The 24,061-nt window shown below is 37.2% G+C and overlaps 1 protein-coding gene across 2 annotated transcripts in view; it reads right to left on the bottom strand.

Moving 5' to 3' along the window:
• LOC149835408 (putative sphingolipid transporter spinster homolog 2) overlaps nt 1-24,061 on the bottom strand; it is a 61,319-nt gene that overhangs the window by 605 nt on the left and 36,653 nt on the right. For both annotated transcript variants that reach the window (XM_090008483.1, XM_090008482.1), the window contains 6 exons: nt 15,714-15,790; nt 9,989-10,102; nt 3,350-3,469; nt 1,621-1,749; nt 879-957; nt 85-225 (listed from right to left, as the gene is read on the bottom strand). In XM_090008483.1, the coding sequence (XP_089864609.1) occupies nt 113-225; nt 879-957; nt 1,621-1,749; nt 3,350-3,469; nt 9,989-10,102; nt 15,714-15,790 (632 nt within the window). In that variant the 3' untranslated portion in view covers nt 85-112. The remainder of the gene's footprint in view (nt 1-84; nt 226-878; nt 958-1,620; nt 1,750-3,349; nt 3,470-9,988; nt 10,103-15,713; nt 15,791-24,061) is intronic.

Raw genomic sequence — 24,061 nt, 5'->3', positions numbered from 1 at the left:
TAAGCAAGGGAACAAAAATACATTGAGCAAGAGTAACATCTGGCAAGACCGAACTTTTAGGGGATGCAGATACATAGATCATACCTGAGGAGAAAACCTGGTTTGACTCATGTCAAGCTTCAATGCTTCCATCCAGCAAGGGAGTCCGGTTTGATCCTTCAAGCGTGTTGATTTCTTTAGGACTATCTTCTTCATTAAACCGGTCCACGCTATGAAGAAAAATACCTGAAAATGCAGGTTAAAAGATTCATTCTGAGTTTTGTTTGGCCTTTATGACAATCAGGATCATTCATTTGGTTATAAACTGTGTTTGTGCAGAGGTGTTCATGCACGTGTTAACCTTTCCACAACCAGATTGGCTAATAAGTAGATATGCAACAGAAGTATTTAGCATTCCACTTGTTGTCATGCTACCATACACAGATGACAATGGGTAGCACGACACCAAACTTGGGCATTAATGCTTTGCACAAAATGAATTATTACAGAGACAAATAAAACATAATTGCATTTATATCTCTGCCATATACGGAGTTCAACGTGTGAAGAATTATAGTCTATAACTTGCAGTTATCCTGCCACAGTGGATTAGAGGTCATAAGATGTATACAAAAAGTATGGCCATCATCACGCATGCAGCATTTGAAGAGCTGCTCTACATTTTGCTAGGTTATATTAGGTTATATGTTTAAGTCATTTATGAGAAGATAGTGTCACAGAATAGACCGCGTGTTATATGAAAACTAAAATCCAAAGCTATCATATGCAGCATATTACATTGAGTGGAAATTAAATAATCAAGGAAGCATAAGAAACAGAAATTTCTAGCTGAAAATATTTCACCCACAAAGACTCCTTCACAGTAACTAATTACATACCTCCAAACCATATAATTGCAGCTATGAACAGAATAGATGTCAGTATAAGGGCAGTTTCCCTCCAGTTTTTCACAGAGTCCTGCAGATATCACTATATCAGATAAAAAGCATGATAGAGCAAACAATATATCTAATATCAGGTTCCTATCATCAAGAGATCATTAAATCAGTCATTAGGAACTCCTAAAATTCATGCACTTTGCAATGACGAATGAAAAAAAGTACCCTCCATCAAGCAGCCAAAGGCAGTACAATGTTCAGAGAAAAAAGAGCTCTAAAGTCCCCACATTATACTTTTGATAAGAAACAAGTTCTTAGGAGGAAAAAGAGCTTCATAGTGACAATGAATGAAAAGGTACATCATATCAGATTTGCCAGGGAAATTTTTTTATTAGAAAAATAAAAACAAAATTAGCGTGAAGAACAATAGCATATATGCTCTACATATGTCAGGAAAGGATAAGAAAGAATAATAACTGAAAAGTGATTGAATTCACAAAATGAGAGGTATAGGAATTGAACATTTATGATCATGTAACAAACCTTTAAAACTACATGCAACTCATACACATTTATATAAACTTCAAGAAAATGCATACTAATTTTTCTTATCTGAACATAGAAACTCCCACAGAAACAAGGACCAAGCCCACAAATTAAAATTGATTACAACACTAAGGCAACAAATTCAGTTAGTACAAATGCAGAGCAACTAATGCAAGAATTAATTGTGAACACGAACCTGGAGAACACCAACAAGTGGTGATGAGGGTACATCTCCAAAAATATGGATTGAAACAGTAGACATAGCCATCGATAGTGGTCTCAAACTGGGTTTCACACAATGAAGGCATACATAATTCACAGGAGCCTGCACCAGCAGAACCAGTTAACATCCATCAAACTAAAATGCCTAAAATATACTTCCTACTTAAATGGCTAGTGATAAAAGGTAAAATCATGCACAAGGTAGAACTTCCTTACTAAAATTTTCTCTCATGCATTCAATTTGCAAGATTGCTAAGTTTGGTGTTCTGAGATAATTTTGTATACTTAGGCTAAAATAGACACTTCAAAAGGGAATTTATAAAAATATAACAAAAGTGTAGTCTAAATGTATTATACATGCACCAGTACTCATATCAGTTTGCAGGTAACATAATTAAATAGTACTCGCTGAAAGTAATCTAAATTAAGAGACTCCTACCATCCTTGATAAAAGAAAAAAAAAATCAGAGGCTACTTACCCACCAATGTAAAAGAAACAGTAAAGACAACAAGAGACGATGGGCTTGAAATTCACAAATACCATCAGGGTGAATTTGAATACCTTGGTTTTCATAACCAAGATACTTTTTTTTTAAGCACCAAACTGAGATTGGAAGTTCTTAGATCATGAATCTCTGGCCTGACGTCCCCAGATCAGGCTGGAAAATGGCGATCCACTGTGATCATTGAGGATTTCAGATCCCCGATCTGATCTGAAATTGCATGTTTGAGTGAACCTCGGATCTGGTGTGAATGTAATGTCGATGTGCATGTCCGAGAAATTCAAGCATGCCCTTATGAAAATAGATAGATAACTTGACAACAAAGCATTCAAATGGTGAAAGTAAGAAGACAATAGCACTAGAGATCATACACAATGCTCTCTCTCTCTCTCTCTCTCTCTCTCTGCAAGGAGTTCGGTATGAAGTATCTCAAGTTTTAGAGGAAATTTTTCTTAACAATGTTCCAGGATATGATACATGATGTTATTTATCTGCAAATGTTTGTGCGTTGGTACAACGAACAAGCATACCATTCATGGCAGCTTATGGGACAAGCTTATCATGTATTAACAGTATTATGCATGAAGATAGGTCAATCATCATAAACCATCAGTCATATTATGCATGAAGATAGGTCAATCATCATAAACCATCAGTCATAATAAGACCCGTGTAACAGAACATGGACAAGAACACATCAACAATATTTAAGTATTGCTGTACTCAACTAATATTATAGTATCTGGGACTTTCTCATTTCGAACAATCTATATTTAAATATTATGTTATAATTGCAATATAGAAGATATCCATAAGACTATAACAGACGCTTCGGCAAAGTGGACAATTGATGATATCCTGAAACTGACTATAACAGTGCCAGCATGTATCATGGTCTTATCCAAGGTCTTCTATCTAATGCCCAGACAGTCCCCAAAGCATAGGACAAGAAGCAATTGACTAGAAGAGGATTCTGGTCAAACATAGTTATCTTAATTATCCAAATTTCTTACAGCAAAAGAAAGCCTCATCACCAAATTTAAAATAGAAAACCTAGACTTATTAATGTAATGTGAGATATGCACAAGGTATATAATGCAATACAATATCCTTTCGACTTGCAACAGAACATGTATTTAACATTGAATACATTTTGAACCCCCCAAAAGAATCATATCAACCATGAAAGAATGAAGGAACCTGTGTTGCAAAAACGAGTAGCTCGCCAATTGAGAAAAGGATCACAAAACCAAACAATTTGGGTGACAGGAAAGCACTAAAGCAAAAGATCGCCCCAAGTAAAGTTGCACCAGATAGAAGCTGCGAAAGAAACTTCAGATTGTTACAAGTCTACATAAGCAGCAACAGTTAGCAAAATTGCAATACATGATGGAAATATCTCAAGCATGATCATAACTCAGAAATGCCATATATACACATTGGTGTCATGGGCCTGAATCAAGTCAAAATGCATACCTATGAACACTTCAATGGCATTTACCCACTCAACATGTAAAAATGTTAAAAAATAGAGGTACATTTGTCTTTTTAAAAGTTTTCCCATTTTCAGATATACTTCTAAAACATGCTTGATTGAATGGAGACCAAGTTAAAGTATATATATATATATATATATTCCTTTATGTAATAAGTGAAACCCATTAAGGGTATTTTAGTCATTATACATTATGCAATTAGTGGTGTTCATTAGGGGCACTTCAGGGTTTTCATTTTATTTGTAATTTGTTCTTTTCCTCAAGGGCATTATAGTCCTTAGAATGCCTTTGGAATATAGCTGTTGGGAGTGCTCCCAACCACTATATTTCTAGCCGTTGGGAGCATTCCCAATGGCTATAGTCACTATCTTTTGTTTATAAATAGGGGTGTGGCATATGTGATTGTAATCTTGTGTTGACCCATAAGAGGTCCTTGTGCCATTTGCTATTGTGTTCTTGTATGCCCATAAGAGGCACTCCCTTGTATTACTTTGCCCATTTCATTACAGACCAGCCCTTCCATCACGTATACAGGTTTTCTGGCAGGTGAAAAATCAACACCCTATAATGTCCCAAAAATTTTCCCTTAAAAAAATGTATTTTATGTCAGAAAAATGTGATCCAAGGGGTCGATCCACACTAAATGGACAATCCTGTGCACATCTATGAGATCAGTTTTTGTTAACATGACCTGCCTCTCTCTCTCTCTCTCTCTCTATCTATCTATATATATATATATATATATATAGAGAGAGAGAGAGAGAGAGAGAGAGAGAGAGAGAGAAGGGGGACCATCCAACCAAAGGAAGGTACAAAGTTACAAACCATCCAAATTACTTTTAAAAAACATATTTAGAAGCAATTTTTGGCAAATGCAACCACAAGGATGTGATCGTCATGATCAATAACCTACGAACTGACTCTTATTGCAAACTTTTTTTCATGCATAGATTGGATTTTTATAATCTAGAAAACTTCAAAATTTTCAAACCGTTGATTTTTAGCACATTATAAATCCTCCATACACCGAAAAAATTGCTACAAGAGCCAGTTCATAGGTTTTTGACCACGGAGATCGCATCCGTACAACCATATTTGCCAAAAAACACTTTTAAAATTGATTTTCAAAAGTGGTTTGGATGGTTTGTACCTTCCTTTGGTTGGACTGTCCCCATTCCCTATATATATCCTAAACCATCCTAAATGACTTCAAAGGGAAAAGTTTTGGATATTTGCTTAATTTGAACTTACAGATGTATTCTTTGTAGCTTGATTAGCATAAAACATGTTTATGTTTAGGACATAAAACTGTTTAGGAGCTACTACTTTTCCTATGAGTAACAGGTAGGTCCTAAACAATCTTATCTCCTAACCATGCTAAGCGGTTTAACAAGGTATATGTGTAGGTGTTGGTTTAATCTGAACATATTGATATATTTTATATAGCATAGTAGAAAACATGCATTAAATGAGGTACCTTTCATTTTTGGATGTGCTTTTAGAATGATAAAAAATCAACGTCTCATATTGCACTAAACCTTGATGACGAAAAAAATCAAATTTTCCAGTTACACTAATTTGTTTCAATCTATGATATTTAGTAAATAAACCATGATAAAGTTATAAACGCATCTATAATTTTAATTAAGCAAAATTACTTGCAACTATACTTTTTCCAAGTGGTTAGGGCGGCCGAGAGTATACTGGCCCACCCCTTAGCAGTTAAAAATCAAAACCCTTAAGCAGTCCCCTTCACCCACCAAAAAGCCTATTATTTCAGCCTTGCCATAAGGGATGTGCACCTTGCATATTGGACTCTTGACGTCCTTTTACTTGACCGCCTTAAGTCGACCCACCTAGCTGACCTTGTGAAGCACATGTAGATTATATATGTCGAATTGAGAACGGAGGGTGGTGGAAAGAGTGAGTGTTTGGAAGGTAGCTAGTGGAAGGCAAGAGGGAAAGACAGACTCTAATAGCAAGATGAAATCCTGGTGTGCAGCCCGTTGTTCTTGCCTAAGTTCCAGTAACGTTCGGAAGCATTAGTACCTCGTATGCCCACGTAATAGTGGTGATCTCTGTGGTTCGGCTCTGTCCCCGACCCGAAATTCGTTTCGAATGAAGAATGAAGTCATGCCCCTATCTTAAGGACTGAAGCCTAGCACTTCGCCTAGCGTAGGGCATGGAGTGACGACTCAAGCGACATGCTACTAATGGCTATAGGCTTCGGGGTGAACCTATGTCACAGGGATTCGGCTAGCAGGGTGCCGCACCCGCGTCGACGCGACTCGACGCGGGTGCGGGTTCGGGTGCCGCACCGGGTGCGGTCAACCCAATCCTGGGTGCGTTGACCGCACCCAGGATCATTTAGGTCCATTTGTTTTTTGGATTTTTTTTTTAAAAAAAAAAAATCCCTGTGAAATGGGCTGCGAATTTGAATTTTTTTTAAAAAAAAATCTGCTGTCAGGGCTGACAGGCAGCTGCTGTCTGTCAGCAGCTGACAGGCAGCTGCTGTCTGTCTTTAAAAAAAATCTGCTGTCAGGGCTGACAGACAGCTACTGTCTGTCAGCAGCTGACAGGCAGCTGCTGACAGCAGAAAAACCTGCGGGGAAACCCCAGAACTGTACTGGAAGCTTTTCCAGCTCGTATAGAGACCATTTTGCTCTAAACTAATAGTATTTGTCAGTGCAAGCATGCTAGAAGTGGTATATCATGAATGACATTCATCTTTGAGAAATACTATCTTTGAGAGATACGATGCATTATAAAACCCCTCATTTTACCCTAAATGTCTTATGAAACTTTTTAATGTCAAAATATGGCCTAACTTTGTATAAGCGGGAAACTCCATCAGTGGCATGATTTTATTATCTGGGAAGACCACATCACCACCTTCTCTTGTGATAAGATGATCAAAGTGATACACTTCCCTTTTTTTTATATATATATATATATATATATATATATATATATATATATATATATATATATATATTGTTTTTACATTTTTGCCCCTGCCGCACCCCCGCACCCGCGCCCGCACCCGCACCCGCACCCATGTGACATAGGGGTGAACACTAAAGGGGTGGTATAACATGCTACGACGTTGCTGGTGGTCGGAGTGTGGTGAACTCAAGCCGCTGGTAGTAGAGGAGAGGCTGAAAACCAGGGTTACAGAAAACGCTATAGCACTTGGAAAAATACGGGGGAAAGCAAACCTTTTAAATGGGAAGTGTGCTTTTCGCTTGCTTCCCAATATCAAGAAGTGGATTTTCCTTTTTTGGGTGGCTTGGAGCCTTTAAGAATTTTTTTTTCCCAATGTCAGGAAAACTCGATTCCTATTTGCTTCCCACTCGAATCCTAGGTCGCATCCCTCTTCATTTCCTTTTCGCTTCCTATGCCGCTTCTGAAACGATTCCCGAATCGCTTCTAAGTTGTTTCGTGCCTTTTGCTTCCTAAAATTTTAGAAGTGACTCACTTCCCGAATCGCTTCCCCCTCCCGCTTTCTCGACTGCCAACTCTCCTCGAAACCCATTTCTTGGCTATTGGAAGAAATGCTCCAATACATTCGAGGCTTCGGGAGGCATTCGGGAGACTGATGTAAGTTAGTATAAATTAAAGGCATGATGGACCGACTACTACAACTACGCATCTTTTTTTCTTCATTGAACTCTTTCACAGAAAAAGAAGAGAGTTGGTTTTAGGTCGGAGCACCACGTTCCTATTCCTCCTCCCCATACCTCTCCTATTGCCCACGAGCGCTCCAATGGGAAGAGAGACAGAGAGAGAGAAGGTGGTAGTTGCTAACCACTTTTCTAGCAAACTGTCGTGCTAACTAGGCTTTAGAAGGGTTTTTCCATGTTTTCCTTAAATGTGACCGTACAGATGTGTTCTACATGCTTGAATTTATAGGAATCGTCTCTTGGATCATCCAATTCTGATACGCATGTAGGTTTTTATAAGGTTTAAAAATTGATGATCTAAGATTTTTCTAAATATTCAAGGCTTAAAAAATCATGTTTTTCATCGAAACAAACATGATCCAAGAATCATTTCCTAGTAAATCAGTCTGTGTCGAACACATTTGTACGGTTAGATTTACATGATACATGGGAAAAACCAGAGTTACCAAAAGCTTCTTAGATAGGTGGGAAGCTCGTTTCCCAGAAACTCGCTTCAGAAGAGTGATACTCCTCACTTCTGAAACTTGATGAGAATCTTGATTTTCCCACGCTTCTCCTATACTTTCCACACACTTCATCTATTCTTCTTATATGTTCTCTCACTCTACTTTTCTTGTTTTCTATGTGTTTCCTCTAAGGCTTCTCTCACTTTAATGTGCTTTCTCTAAATTGGCAGTCATTGTTTTTAAATTTTATTAGAAATTTAATTCTTACACTAAAAAATCATGAAATTTAAGAATTGTCACATTTATTTTAGTTTTTATTTGCGTTCCATTTTGATTCTCATTCAATTCTTATATTATTTTTTATTCCTCGCTTCCCGCTTCCTATACATTTTCAAATGCATCGCTTCTTGCTTCTCACTTCTGCTTCTCGTATTGTTTCCTGCTTCCTAGTCTGATAACCATGGGAAAACCCTTCGAAAGCCTGGTTAGCATGACGGTTAGCTAGAAAAGTGGTTAGCAACTACCACCTTCTCATTCATATATATATATATATATGGTACTAATGAAGGTATGAAACTATCGAGTAGATCACCTTTTAATATGTTTTTAAAAAAAATTGTGGAATGGACCCTATGCATGTTATCTACATGGTTCATTTAGTAGAAAATGGGTGTGAATCATGTCATTTTGACATGTAAGCATGTTTTTCAAGAGTGTCAAAAATCAACATCCCACAATGTAATGTGCAAAAATTTAATGACTCGTTGAAAAAGCACAATCCAAAGTTTAGCTTTATCAAACAAACAATGCTGAACACATCTATGTAGTCAAATTGAGTCGACACAACATGCACCTATGATTTCCAGCTCAATACACCTTCATTAGTACCAAATATAAACCATATATATCTATATATGATTGAGTTTTGTTGCAATTGTCATCCAATAAAATACCAAACAGAAAAGCAAAGGTACCGGAAGCACTAATAAAAGGTGGGAAGCATGCTTTGAATGTTTCTTTAGAAGCACAGGATACATCTCTTTCGAGATACAATGAGAATCACACTTCCCTTTGTGCTTTCCATGCTGCTTCTTGCACTTCTTCTAAGCTTCCTCTCACGCTTCTCATGCACTTCACCTAAATCGGAATCCATGGTTTTCAAATTCTAAGCTCTAAATTCTTACACTAAAAAATCATGCTTTTCAAGATAAACATTTTTATAGTTTTTTAAAAGAAAATATTACAATATGCTTTAAAAGAGGAGTTCAAACTATTATGGTTTTACATTCTTTCACCTTTTATGTTTTCTTATATAGGCATCTGATCATTTTTCCATATAAAACTGTACCAACTTTACAAGTGCCAATCTTTTACTTAATTTAATGAGTAGATATTTTAGGATTGGCAATGCACTCATCAAGAGAAAGATGAAACATAACATCAAAGGTCTCACATATAAGTTTTATACTGTTTCAGTCATATATATTACCTAGTTGTAACTTTTAAGATCATAATTTTGTTTACTTTCCATTTGATTTCTTTTTTACTTCCAGATTATTAAATGTTTAACTTTTGGTTCAATTTTTATCTTGTTTGGTATTCGATTCCAGGTCAATCCCATTTCAGTTTTGGTTTGATCCCATTTCGTTCCAGCTTGATTCCTGTTTCACTTGCAATTTGATCTCCATTTTATAGAAATTGGTTTCCGCTTCTTGCTTCCTAAAACTTTAAAAGTGTCTTGCTTCCCGCTTTAATTTCCTTTCTTGTTTCCCGCTTCCACTCCCCAGTCTGCCAACCTCACAAAAAACTCTGATTCCAATTATGTTGGAGCATGAACCAAGAACCAGAATAAGACAAACTAGTAGCAATCAATATGCCAGCAAAGGCCACCCAACAAAATATAGGACATGTATGCCACATTGTTAGCAGGGGAACTTGTTCAGAAGCACCTTAAATTTAAAAGCAAAAATGATGTTAACATGACCATTAAGCAAAGCCTATACCATTAAAGAAGTAACAATAAACACATAGAAATGCCTGTTTTAGATGCCCTAATGTCAATCAATAACTTATATGAAAGTTGATCTCATCACTCAGTTGGTGCTTTTTATTGATGCTTTTGCTAAATCAAAAACATAAAAGATCCTAGAAGCAAGCTGTAGCTATCAAAGGCTGACAACCAATTGAGAGCATTCTAATCCAAACTGAAACTACCTTAAATGCATTGCGGATGGTAGACTGTATGTGATCTAGAATGTAGCCTCCAGCTAATGTTCCAAAGATCCCACATACAATTGTGATACCTCCAAACAACAGATCTGCATTGCTCTAATGAAGGGGGGGGGGGGGGGGGGGGGAAAGCACATTCATAAGGAAACAGATTTAGAAAAAGGAAACAATTAGAAGGTCAAATTAGTTCATAACATAACATTATCCTATAAATGAAAGGTATCAGATTCTGTTAACTAGCAAACCAGCAGGAAACTTTAGCTATCCCCAAATAAACAAAAGCAACTTCTTTGGAAAAAAATGCCAGATATAGTGAGGCATAAAAGTAAACAATATTGTCAATAATCTAAATGAACAAAAGGACTACAAAGCACAAACAGTTACAGATCTCCATAGTTAATTTACCTAACCAATTAACCAGGAACTTGTCCAAAGTTTGTTTCCCTTGAGAGTTCAGAAAGGACATCACAGTCCAACATTTTATGTGCATATAACAATTTGATTCTGTTTTATAATGATAATGCTTTCTTGACTCTTTCAACCTCTGCATTTCAATCTGATGTACATAGCTTTTCACTATTGTCCTAGAATATAGAGGGACTATTCCTCATTTTCCCCTTGTCAAGGTCCACTCCATTATTACCGATTTCTCAACAAGTTAGAAGCTATCAGGGCACGAGGATGAGAGATAGGCAACCCAAGACCCAATATAACCATTCAACATATGAATAAGAGTGTTTTGGTATTGCAGGTCCCCTTAAACACTGTGATAACATGTCTTAGGGACATAGCCTGTTAAGATATATGTATTGTTTTACTATGTATACCAAGTTGTACTTAGGTATTTCTCTTGTATTTCATTTCATTTCTCATTGTATTCAAAGTATACTTTTTGGTATACTTCTTGTGTATTTAGTCTTTAGATTTATGTGGATTTAGGCTAAGTATAAATAATGTATACTTTTAAGTTAGAATAGCTATTTTTCCTTTTAGTAATTATTAAAATAACTATTTTTGTCATTATTTTTTGTATTTGTATTTCCTTATTATTTTATTTTTTGGTCAACATTGTTGACCAAACTAACAGTTAGTCTATGCCTAATGGCCAGTTTGAAGAGGTCCACCCAACTAGCCGTTAAGGCTAGTCCCTTCTCTATGTGTATGTGAAATGAAATAGGGATTCTCGAAACACGAGCTTAGATTCACAAGGGAAAGTGTCATGAATGACACTAAAGCATAACCCTTAAAAAGGGTATAACTGAAAACAAAATAAAAATAAAAAGGTATTCTTTATTGATATGAAAAACCAATTGCTTAAGAAGCATTGGAATGGAATACAAGAGGGGCTGCACCCCTTTATATACATAGCTGAAAGAGGAGGACTCAATAGAGTTGTTGGACTCAGTCCAACGGCTCTAAATAGAGCTGTTGGACTGTGTCCAACAGCTCTATTGCTAGTCAAGTCTGGACAGGACTTGACTAGCAACCAGTGTTGTTAAAAACGCGCCTCAAGGCACAAAAAGCGCGCCTCGCCACGCGCTCCAAGGCGCAAAAAGCATGCCTCGCCTCAAGGCGAGGGCCTTTTTGCCTTGAGACGCACTCAAAAAGTGCAAAACCATAAAAGTGTACACCTCATGCACCTTGAGGCGTACGCCTTGAGGCGAGGCGTGCCTCAACGTGAGGCGCGCATTAAAAAATCGGATGGATCGGACCCGAGTCCGACCCGGACCCGTATTCTCGAAGGATCGAGAACCTGTGTCTTTAAAAAAGACACAGGCGCCTCGGGCGAGGGGCAAAAGCCCTCGCCCCTTCTCTCTCCACTCTGTCCCCTCTCGTCCCCCGCAACCGCTGTCGCCGGTCATCGCCTCTTCCACCTTCTTCTTTCCTCTGCTGAGAAGGCGTCGGCGACCCGCCGGCCACCACCGTCTTCTTTTCTCTGTTGCGAGGGCGCCAGCGACTCACCGCCACCATCGTCCATTCCGGCAACCTCGACCGACATCCCCGACGCTGCCTTTCCTTTGTGTTTTTCGGTGACAGGAAAACCCTCTTCTTTGCTTCTTCTTCTCCGTGAGGGGTCGACCAACAGGGGTGCGGAGCCCCCTGTCGTCGCCTTTCGTGGGCACAGGGTTCCCCCCTCTGCTTTTCTCTCTTGGTCAACTGACAGGGGGGCGAAGCCCCATGTCTCTTTTTTTTCAGTAGGGGGCTCTGCCCCCTGTCGCTCACCTTGTCGTCAGGCAGGGGGTTACCCCCTGCCTTTCTTTTGAGGGGTCGACCGACAGGGGGGCAGAGCCTCCTGTCGTCGCCTTTCGTGTTATGTAATCAGCTTTTAGTTACTTTTATATGTTAATCTCATGTTTTTTAGAATAATCTCATATATTTTAACTTTTGTAGGTTAATCTCATATATTTTTCAGTTTTTTCAGTTATGTAATCAGTTTCTTAGTATATTTTAACTTTTGTTGGTTAATTTCATATATTTTCCAGTTATGTAATCAGTTTTTAGTTACTTTTATATGTTAATCTCACATTTTTTAGAATAATCTATATATTTTAACTTTTGTAGGTTAATCTCATATATTTTCCAGTTATTTCAGTTATGTAATCAGTTTCTTAGTATATTTTAACTTTTTGGGGTTAATCTCATATATTTTTCAGTTATATAATCAGTTTTTTAGTTACTTTTATATGTTAATCTCATGTTTTTTAGAATAATCTCATATATTTTCCAGTTATGTAATCGGTTTCTTAGTATATTCTATCTTTCGTTGGTTAATCTTGTATATTTTCCAGTTATGTAATCATTTTTTTAGTTACTTTTATATGTTAATCTCATATTTTTTAGAATAATCTCATATATTTTAACTTTTGTAGGTTAATCTCATATATTTTCCAGTTATTTCAGTTATGTAATCAGTTTCTTAGTATATTTTAACTTTTTTTGGTTAATTTCATATATTTTTCAGTTATGTAATCAGTTTTTTAGTTACTTTTATATGTTAATCTCATATTTTTTAGTACTTATTTGAGATTTTTGATTTCTTATTGGTTGTTATTTTATCAATAAAACATTTCTTTATTTATTTGTATTTTTATATATTTTTTATAATTTTTTAAAGTTTTCAAAAAAAAATTTGAGGCTTACGCTTTACGCCTCGCCTCGGTTTTTGGTGGAGCGCCTCGCTACGCCTCAATGCTTTTTACAACACTGGTTTACGCATACTATGTTGCTTTGTATGTTTGTATAAATTTGATACATGATGCACATATAACTACTATGGATATGTATAAGTCGTGTTTGATGCATACTGTGGATGTTATATATATTATCTTGTTATATGATGGACTCATTTATTCTTGTATAGAAGAATGCATGCGAATGTTATAAATTGTTTTGAACTTGTATGTCTTGTTTACTTGAGAAATATATGCGTATGATGTACGGTAGGATGGTCAATGAGATTTTGACCAACCCTTACACAATTATATCTAAGGTGATATATCGATTTATGTGGTGAAAAATGCATGACTTTTATCGTGTGTGCAAATCTCGAACTACGTAGGAGTTATGTATGTTGAGGTATAGTTGTTTCGTATTATGAAATGTACATGTTCACGTATGCATGCATAGAACTCATGTTTTGTTTACGCATGCTTCGAAGTTCAATTTACGAAGTGCAATGTTCATTGTAGTGATGATATGATGCGTAAGATAATATGCTTATGTATGATATGATTTAAATGCCACGTGAAATGAAATTATGAATGCATGCAATAAATGTTTAAGTTTAATAGTGAACTTTGGTTCATGAAGCGTTGTTGGTTAAATGTGTGATTTTATAATTTTAATGTCATATGAAGTGATGTATGATGTGATGCTTTGATTGCATACATGCTTATGCCCGTGTTGATGGCTATCGACCCTAAAAGTGGTCAATTGTATTGATGCATGTATCACAATAGTTTTCACTCAATATGGTATCCGTTGAGAAACTATTCTCAAAGGATTCTATGTGAGGGTGTGTATGACCAGATCAGGTAATCTGGCTAGAGCGGTAAGTCTCTGTGAGGGAGTGCATTATCCAAGAACGGGTAGCCCGTGAAGACGGTATATTCCTGTGAGGAAGTGCATTGTCCAAGACCAGGCAGACCATCCATCTAGGGTGGTAACTCCTTGTGAGGTTGTACATTTCCCAGACCAGGTGATCCGGCATGGATTTTGTAAATTTTTATTATAAATAAATGAAATGTTATGATGAATTGTGATGATCATCTGAGATGATTGATATAGCAGTTATGAATTTACAAATTTGGCTTTTCTATTATAGCATGATTATATATTGAACTCAGATATGATAATAAGATCATTATTGATTTTAGATCTTGATATGAGGTTATGATTGTGATGCTTATATTAGCATATAAGTAAAAGACACATCATGCCTACAAATGACTAGTTTTGACTTATTAGGTGAATGATACATCACACCCACATAGTTTCATTGCAAACGATTGTATTATGATTGTCTCAGTAAATATATCATACCTATGTATCATGATTAATGTGTATCATGAATATCTAACTAAATTACTTATAAGGTATGTGCGTGTGTTTCATGTTGGAATGGTCAAATGTGATTTGACTTATTGTTTATGCATATGAAAATGATGCAATGATCTGAATGTCTTTATATATATATATATATATATGTGATGACTTGTATGACTTGAATGCATATAGATATTGATTTATTACGTGAGTTAAGGTTGAATAGAATATTAAGTGATGAAATGCTTTTAAATACTTTATGTTAGAATGCTTGAAATGAATGACTCATAGGACGTTATTCCCTTGTCTATCACTTGACGATGGATGAATAATATATCTTTACCTTTAAATGCTTGATATATTTTCTTTAAGTTTGAGTTTGGGTTGCTTTACCAGACTTTAGCGAGTCCGACCTCGTTTTATGGGGGGCAGGTAATGCAGGTAAAGTATGATGAGTAGTTGGAGCGAAGGGTTGGTCGAGCTGCATCCTCGAGGGTCCACTCTTACCTTGAGATCTTGGTATTCATGATCTTTTGTTTTAAGTACTTGATCATGTAGAGACTGAAGCATTTTTTCATATTCTAATTTGAAATAAAATTAAAACTCTTCATATTTCGGTCTTATATTGTACGTGGTTTGAAATGTGTATATCCCATACATTTTGATTTGATTGTTATCCTTAGTGTAACCGCGCCCAAAATCTTAACCGTTTTTAAAAATCGTTTCTGCATTATAAAATCGGATTTACTTATGCTTATCAAAAAAAAAATTGGTCTCGAAATTTCAATATTTGAACTATAATTAAGGTTAAAATTTTTTAGGCGTTACAACAATTGTTAAAAAAATTCAATTCTCAACGGGGATGAGTTGGGGTCGTTACATACTCCTCGACGAAATCTTTTTAAGGGACTACCGACTAGGCACCACCTAGCACTTTTGACTACATAGCATATGAGCATAAACAAAAGCACAACAACAACAGAAAATAAATAATAATGGTGTCCCAACTAATTATGAAAGCAGACATTCAGTTATCCGGTAACCAGAAAAAAATGGAAGTATCAGATTTTGCTTAATATACCATAACATTCAACACTAAAATGGAACGTCAAAAAACTCCTAGTAATATAAAAGGCAATGCTAAAAGTTGATTGCAGAGTTTTACCATATGGTAGATATCTCGACCAGCCTTTGGCCCCCAATATGAATAAGCACCAATAACAAAGTTGTATGATATGTACCCTGAAAAGCCAAAGAAAGACAAATTGAACTAGCAAATTGTATGAGAAAAAATTTGCAGTGGTAGTACCGAGTAGTCTGTGAGAATAGCAATAGTAAAACAAAGAATGCAAAGTTCTTATTTTTCTTGCACTACAGATTATATGTTCAGAAAACACATATAACAAGCTTTGCAACAGATTTTGCAGTGCATATATCCAATATAGAAAAAAAATCTGATTAAGAAATTTACAACCACATGCAAGCGAAAAAAAACATCCACTGTCAAATTGTTAGCATCAGCCAATCAAGAACTAAAATCATATATGAAGCTTACAATCTTTGAGAAGTTCGATGAATATGGGAATATAGAAAAAAGGATATGAATGATTCACATGATGCACCAAGCTCAAAGGGGGTTAAAAGAGTCTGAATAGCCTTCCATTTTAAAGTATTGATTTAGGTAGAGATTTTCTTGTGCTTTCTCTTTATTGAAAAATAAGCATATAAATTTATTTTAGAAACAGAGTTCACAAACAGAGAGATTTAATCCCTTCCCCTTGAACAAGCTTGTTAAGTAGAATCATTATGACCCACGAGAACTTAACAAACTACTGAATAGGGCTACACAATTAACCGAGCTAGCTCAGGCTGGGCTTGGATATGGCCTGTTTAAGCGGCTCAAACTCGGTTGAGCTTGTACAAGGGTTCAAGCTCGGTTCACATAAATGAGAAGCTCGGCTCTTATAATTATATAAGGCATTAGTTTTGATATATGTAAATATTTTAGTAGCTCAAAAGGCAAAACAAATGGTGTCATCCTCACGGGTAAGGTGTTGGTGCTCTTAGGGGAGGTGGTGAGTGTTAAAATATAGTTATATATATATATATATATACTGTTATAATCCTTTTTGTTGTAGTTTGTTGTATTGCGTCGTTATCTCAATGCAAGATCTAATCAAAGTCATGGAATGGGATAAATCTCCTTAGAGATTTGAAAGATCGGATTCTTAATAATGATCATGCAGTTTCGTTTAGAAAATCTATTGTTCTTGAGGGACTCACCATAAAGATTATTGTTTGAAGCCACTGAAAATCTATTATTGTCCCTTGTATTTTGTTTGCGAACTTTCGGTTGTCCACCGTAAGTTTGAGGGGAGGGTGTTAAGAAATATGCATTGTATCATATACCTAAGTATACCAAGGTATACTTGTAGGTATTTTTCTTTGTATTTTTTTCTCATTGTAATTCCAAGTATACTAAAATATACTTATTGTGATTTAGATTTTAGAAAAAGGATAGTTTAGGATAAGTATACCTATTGTATACTTTTAGATTATAATAGGGTTTTTATTTTTATTAATATTAGTCATTATTTAAGATAACTAAATTTTGTAATTTTATTTATTTATTTACTTTTATTTTTGGTCAAATGAGATTGTCCAACAAGCCGTTGGGGTTTGTAACAGCTAGTTTGACCATTAGGATTTGCTTTAATGGCTAGTTTGCATAGTCAAACTAGTTGTTGGGATTTGCGCTAACAGCTAGTTTGACCGTTAAGGCTAGCTCTAACACTTATGTCTTATTCTATATTGCTCATCCATTTTGTTGTATACGTGAGAGAGGATGGGGATGTGTATATATATATATAAATATGTGTGTGTGTGTGTGCGCATAAGTATTGCAGTTGAGGTTGACTTGTTTATTTGTGTGAATATTTCTCATTAATAAAATATTTAATTTTTTATGTCTTGTTTTTTCTCATGGTTATGTATGATTTATTGTATCTAGACAAATGCATTATGAGAATGCATTTGGACTTCATTTATGTTTGTTAAATTGTTGTTATTCTTTTGTTTTTCTTATATCTCAGATTCTGTGCCATTTCGTGACAATATATATACATACATATATGTATAACTGAAAAACACAGATTATATGTTATATATACTATATATCTCCGAAAAACACAGATTATCGATAATTATATAATATATATAGTATATAACTATATATACCTGTGAAAAACATAGATATATATACGGAATAAAGAAGAAAACAGAAGAAAAAGAAGGAACAAGGAAAAAGAAAACGAAGAAGAAGAGGGTGAAGGGGCGAGAGGTGGAAGAAGAAAAGAAGGAAAACAGGGAAAAAAAAAGTGAAGGCAAAAACAACTTTTAAACTTAGTCATGATCATCCCTCACTGGTTGTTCACAGATCTCATTATCAAGGAGTGCAATACAACTTGTACCAAATTTCTTGACACATTACTAGGTCTAAGCCCATTGGCTTAAATAAATTTCATGACCTTGCAACTCTTTCTCTTTTCTAGAAAAAGAAAAAACGAAAAGAAAGGCATTTCATCCAATTGTTAGTATGAAATATTAACCTGCTCCCCCTTAGTCACCTTAAATCATTATAGGACAATCTCAAATGCATCTTTTTCCATCAATCTCCAAGCACAATTCCAAATAATGGAGAAAACCCACGGCTAAATGGAAAAGGATATCCTAAAAATGATGATACCCTCTCACTCAAGTAATATGGCATTAGGTGTAATGAAGTATGCTAAAATATAACCCAAGAATGCACAAGCATTCACAAAGTTCAATAATGGACAAGCACTAAGGCACAAGAGAAATACAAGCAAGAAGTCCACAAGCGACAATACAAAAACCTAAAAAAGCTACACAAGCATGAAAAGAAATAAAATCTTTATTAGAGAGAGCCTTGGAATGCTTGCTAATACAAGGGGTGAAGTCTTCTATTTATACACAAATCAAGAGTGAGAGGCCATTGGGGGCTCCTAACGGTCATACCGTTGGGGGCCCCAACGACTCTATGTTGGGACCCCCAGTGCATATTAAAAAAGGAAAAAAAAAAGAAATTAAAAAAAAACAAAAAAGAATCTACCTAATTAAAATAGTTGTTTTTAGAAACAACTATGTAAAAAAACTAAAATACCCCTATCAGGTATATTGTATATATATACATATATTTTAACACCCTCCCTCAAACTTTACGGGGAGATAACCGAAAGTTTATTAAGAATAAAAATAAAACGAGGAGCAAGAAGAGCTTTGCTGAAGAAGTCCGCCAACTAGTACTCTGATGTGCATCTCAGATATTTGGCACGTACATAGTGACAGTCCATCTCAATATGTACGCTTGTGGAAGGTATGGTTGCTTGCGATGTAAATTGCACTTTTTTTATCACAGCATGTCTTCGAAGGTGTGGAGATGACCATGCCCATATGATTGAGAAGACTTTGAAGCCACACGAGCACCCTGGTCGTAACGGCCATATATTCGGCTTCAGTTGAGGATAGCGATACTTTGTGTTGCTTCTTGCATCTCCATGAGATCGTTGAGTCACCTAAAAACACACAAAAACCTATAGTTGATACTCTATCATTGGGATTTCCTGCCCAATTAGCATCAGTATAAGCAAACAAATCAAGTGAAGAGAATGAGAAAAGAAAAACTCCCTTGGTTATGGTATTCTTGATGTATCTGATGATTCTTAAGACAACACTCATGTGCACAGTGGTAGGAGCATGTTGAAACTAACTGAATGAATGAACTGTGTGAGCTATGTTTGGCTGAGTGATGGACAAGTTTATAAGAGATCCAATAAGTTGACGGTAAGGGGTAGGATCTTTGAGTAAAATTTCATCTTTCAGCCTCAATTTGACATTAATGACTTCAGAGGTTTCTATCTTCTTATCATCTGAAATATCAGACTTTTTAAAAATGTCAGCTACAAGTTTTATTTGAGAATGAATGTACCCTCTGGGAGAGTATGCAACTTCAATACCTAAGAAGTATCTTAAGAATCCTAAATCAAACATATCAAAACTTTCTTTTAAGATTTTCTTAATGTCATTGATTCCTTGCTTATCACTCCCAGTGATAATCATATCACCTACATGAAGTAGAAGAATAACCGCCATATAACCTGTATTTTTTCACAAAAAGTGTAGTATCATTATAACATGAATGAAAACCCAAATGAGTCATCACATTACTAAATTTATCGTATCAAGCTTTTGGGGCTTATTTTAGACCATGTAAGGCTTTTTTAAGTTTAAGAATTTTTTCGTTTCCAATGCAAACCCCCAACGGAGGATCCATGTAAACTTCACTTAATTCACCATTAAAAAAATTATTTTTTACATCTATTTGATAAATGGGCCATTGTTTAATAGTTGCAACAGCTATGAGGGTTCTAACACTAATCATTCTGGCAACGGGAGCAAAAGTTTCCTTGTAGTTAATACCATATTCTTGAGAATATCCCTTAGCCACTAGTCTAGCTTTGTAACGTTCTAAAGACCCATCACTTTTGGTCTAAACTTTGAAAACTTCTACATTCTATAGATTTCTTTTCTATGGGTAATGAAGTTATTTCCAAAGTTTTAGCCTTTTCAAGAGCACTAAGTTCTAAGTTCATAGTTTCAACCCATTGGGAAAAATTTTTTGCTTCATTATAATGCGATAGTTCATGAAATGAATGTAATGCAATTAGACATGACCTATATTTTGGTGCTAATATGTCATAGGATACGAACCTATTTGGTAGATTGGAAATACGATTGGATCTCCTAAGAGAAGTTTGCTCTAGGTTTGAACCTTGGGAATATTTTTCTAAAGCATTTATAGGATTTCTTTGATCCCGCCGAATATAAGTTTCTATAACTCTATTAACAATATCATCACTTATATGTATTGTTTCCACAATATTTTCATTATCATTTTTATTAATACTTAAAGGAATATCCCCTTCGTCATTCAAAGAATTATCATAAGAGACTAACTCTTCTTGTGGTAAAAGATCAAATAAAAAGGTATATTCAACTTCATTGTTGTCTTTGGTCTTCTCAAAACCATTTTCATTTTTTAAAAAGGTTACATCTTTAGAAACATATAGTTTGTTATTTTTTGATCAAAACATCTATATCCTTTTTTGTTTTCTCCATAACCTAAGAACATGCATTCAATAGCTTCGGAAGACAATTTATCTCTTTTAGGAAAAAGTACAAAGCACTTACAACCAAAAGTTATTAATCTATTGAAGTCGGGTGTTCTTTCAAATAATTTTTCATAGGGAGATATATTTTGCAAAGATGATGAAGTCATTCTATTTATTAAATAGGTTGATGTTAAAGAGGATTTGACTGAAAAACTTTTCGAAATTTCTTTAGAGATAAGTAGTGTCCTAGTGGTTTTCAAGATGTGTCTATGTTTCCTTTTGGAAAATCCATTTTGTTGGGGAATTCGAGGACATGATCTTTGATGACAAATTCCATATGTTTCTAAATAATTTTGAAACTCATTTTGTAAAACCTCAAAAAAAAATTGTTGGATCCGGGTCGGATCCAGATTTGGACCTGACCCGAATCCAAAAGGAGAGGCGATCGGGCACAGCCTCACCGCTTCCCGTGTCTTTTGAAGACAGCGAGGCAGGGGTTTCAAAGAGAACCCCGCCCCCTTCTTCCTCTCTCGTTCTCTCTCCCTGATACTCACCCTCTTTCCCCCACGCGTTGACCACAGTCGTCGGCGATCAAAGTTGTCGGCCACCTTCCTTCTCTCTGCTGCGAAGGCGCCGGCGACCCACCGCCACCGCCTTTCGCTCCGACGACCTCCAGGTATGCTCCCCTCGTCCCTCTTCTCCTTCTTCGTTCGTCTCTCTCTCTCTCTCTCTCTCTCTCTCTCTCTCTCTCTCTCTCTCCCAGTGGCTAAGGGAGGGGTCGAGCCCCCCTCCCTGTGCCACTATTGGGAAAGGAGGGGTCGAATCCCCCTCCCTGCTCCTTGCTCCCCGTGTGGTCACGGGAGAGGTCGAACCCCCTCCCTGTGCCCACTTTTAGCAGGGGAGGGGCTGAGCCCCTCCCTGTTCCCTGTATTGGCAGAGGAGGGGGTCGAGCTCCTCCCTGCACACTCGTCTTCTTCTTCTCCGTGTTCAGTCGACCAACAAGGGACGGAGCCCCCTGTCGTCGCCTCTTGTCGGCAGGGGGACTCCCCCCCTGCCTCTCTCTTTGGGTCGACCGACAGGGGGTGGAGCCCCCTGTCTCCCTCATTGGTTCGACCGACAGGGGAGCAGAGCCCCCTGTCGTTGTTCTTTCGCGTCAGGCAGGGCGGGGCAGAGCCCCCTGCCTGTGTCTTTTCTTCGACTGGTGGGAACGGTGGGAGGACTGGGTTCCTTCCCGTCGCCCTATGCTTGCTGGGTAGGGGAGGGTCGAGCCCTCCCTGTGTTCTGTTTCTGCTTGGTAAACAGAGGCTCGTCCCCTGTCTTTGTTTCCTTTTTGAAGGACAGAACAGAGTCGTCGCCGCTGCCCTTTTACAGAGATGGCAGAGGACCGAACCCCCTAGCCCTCTTTGTTGTTCAGCATGAGGGGAGCAAGGTTCCCTGCCTCTACCACCGTTTGTCGCTCGCATCCTGCTGCCTTGTTGCATCCCTGTTTCTCGCTGACAACAAGGGCTCGCAGCCCCTGCTTCTTGCACTGATAGTAGGCGCGTAGGGGCACAATGTCTCTGCCTCTGCTTCCTTCATGTCAGGACGATGGCAGTGTCCCTGACCTTCTATTTTTGGTGTTAGCGTGCTAAGACTGTCGTTTCTGCAGTTCGTACGACGGATTCTGCGCGCGCTCCACGACCCAAGCCGTCAATTGTTTACACCCACAGACACCAGGAAGCTTGCAACTCTCCAAGGTAGGAGAAGATTGCACGGAGGACTTGGATAATTGAATTAAGTTCAATTAAACTAAAAATGACCATTAAATAAATATATATATATACAAATATATATATTTATACGAGTATGCACTTAACTCAAGGACGCGGATTCGCGATCCTTGTCCTTTACTTTCTATCAGTCTTTACTTTGCCATCGCACATTGCACAAAGGTTTTGTGTTGCACTCCTGCTTACAATCTTTACTTTGTCGTCGTGCATTGCACAAAGGTTTTGTGTTGCACTCCTAGTTACAGTCTTTACTTCAACGTCGCGCATTACGCAAAGGTTTTGCGTTGCGCTCCTGCTTACAGTCTTTACTTTGTCATCGCGCTTTGCGCCCAAGCTCTTGCTTTTGCATATATGTTGTTACTGCCTTGCTATTGCAGATGACGCTCAGGTTCTCGCCCATTGCATACGCTTTTGAAGCATCATCGTGGTCATGCGAGGCATGTAGCTACCCCGATAGCGGATGAGATTCTAGAAAATCGTATGCCAAATGTTGGCATAAGCTGTTGGCTGTTTCAAAAGATAAAGAATGTCAAAGTATAGTTTGAGAAGCATTAATCTTTGTGAAACACTTCTGCTGAGGCTTCTATTGAGGAGCTATACCCCTTTCATCCTAGAGTACTTGTAGTCGTGCACTACACGCTAGTACTGCGATGATCGGATGAGACGGTTGCACGACCTCGAACAGTGCTAAATGCGCAATGTTGTAATCACATAAAATTGTACTATTCGCCTTCACAGGAAAGATGCTTAAGTGGTTTAAAGACCACAACATAAAATGGGTCGTTAATCAAGAAACCCTTAACGCACCCATTCGCTTCTTGTTGTCTGTCAAGGGAGATGACAGAGCGGTACAAAACTCCAATGGACAGGTTGTTAACAACCACCCCACGAGCAATGATCCGGCCTCCTTAGTCATTGGAGTTAGAGGAAATGGGTTATAATAGTTAGCTAACACTTCTGCAGAAGTTGGATGCATCTGTGGCACTGCTTACCTACCTTTGGGGAATCCTCTCTTGGCTAAAGTCATCCTTTTAGGAGCGGACTCAACTAGCTATTCGAGTTATTGAAAATACATAGAATAACAGACGCCTGAACTAGTCTCAATTGTTTCTACGTTTTGCCTGCGCGTACCCGCAGGTCAGTAATATCGAAACATAAAGTATGTTCACACTGGTTAATTGCTTGTTTTACCCCTTGGTCGAACTGCTTGGTGCTTGTTGTAACGTAACACTTGTTGGCTTGCATCTCTTATGATTGATGTGATTGCATACAGCTCGTAATCTACGAACTGGTGGCAACTAGGATTGATGTGGTCATTTGTCTTATAAGTTGCTTACATATTGTGATATAACCGTTGTTGTATGATTGCTTATCATGTATAGCTTATGAATGGTTTACGATGCAATGGTTTATGCCTTACGATTAATTTAATTACTTGCTGATGGACTGAGTCATTTGATGGTAATTGTATGTATCGCAAGCATTGTTATGAGTGCTTGTCTTATTGAGTTGTTTTGTTTGGTTGTCGGATAGAGTTAGTTACTCTTCGCCTA

Source organism: Nuphar pumila, chromosome 6 (genome assembly GCF_984573655.1).
Source record: "Nuphar pumila chromosome 6, dmNupPumi1.hap1.1, whole genome shotgun sequence".
Lineage (NCBI taxonomy): Eukaryota > Viridiplantae > Streptophyta > Magnoliopsida > Nymphaeales > Nymphaeaceae > Nuphar > Nuphar pumila.
This window is presented reverse-complemented; position numbering and strand designations above follow the sequence as displayed.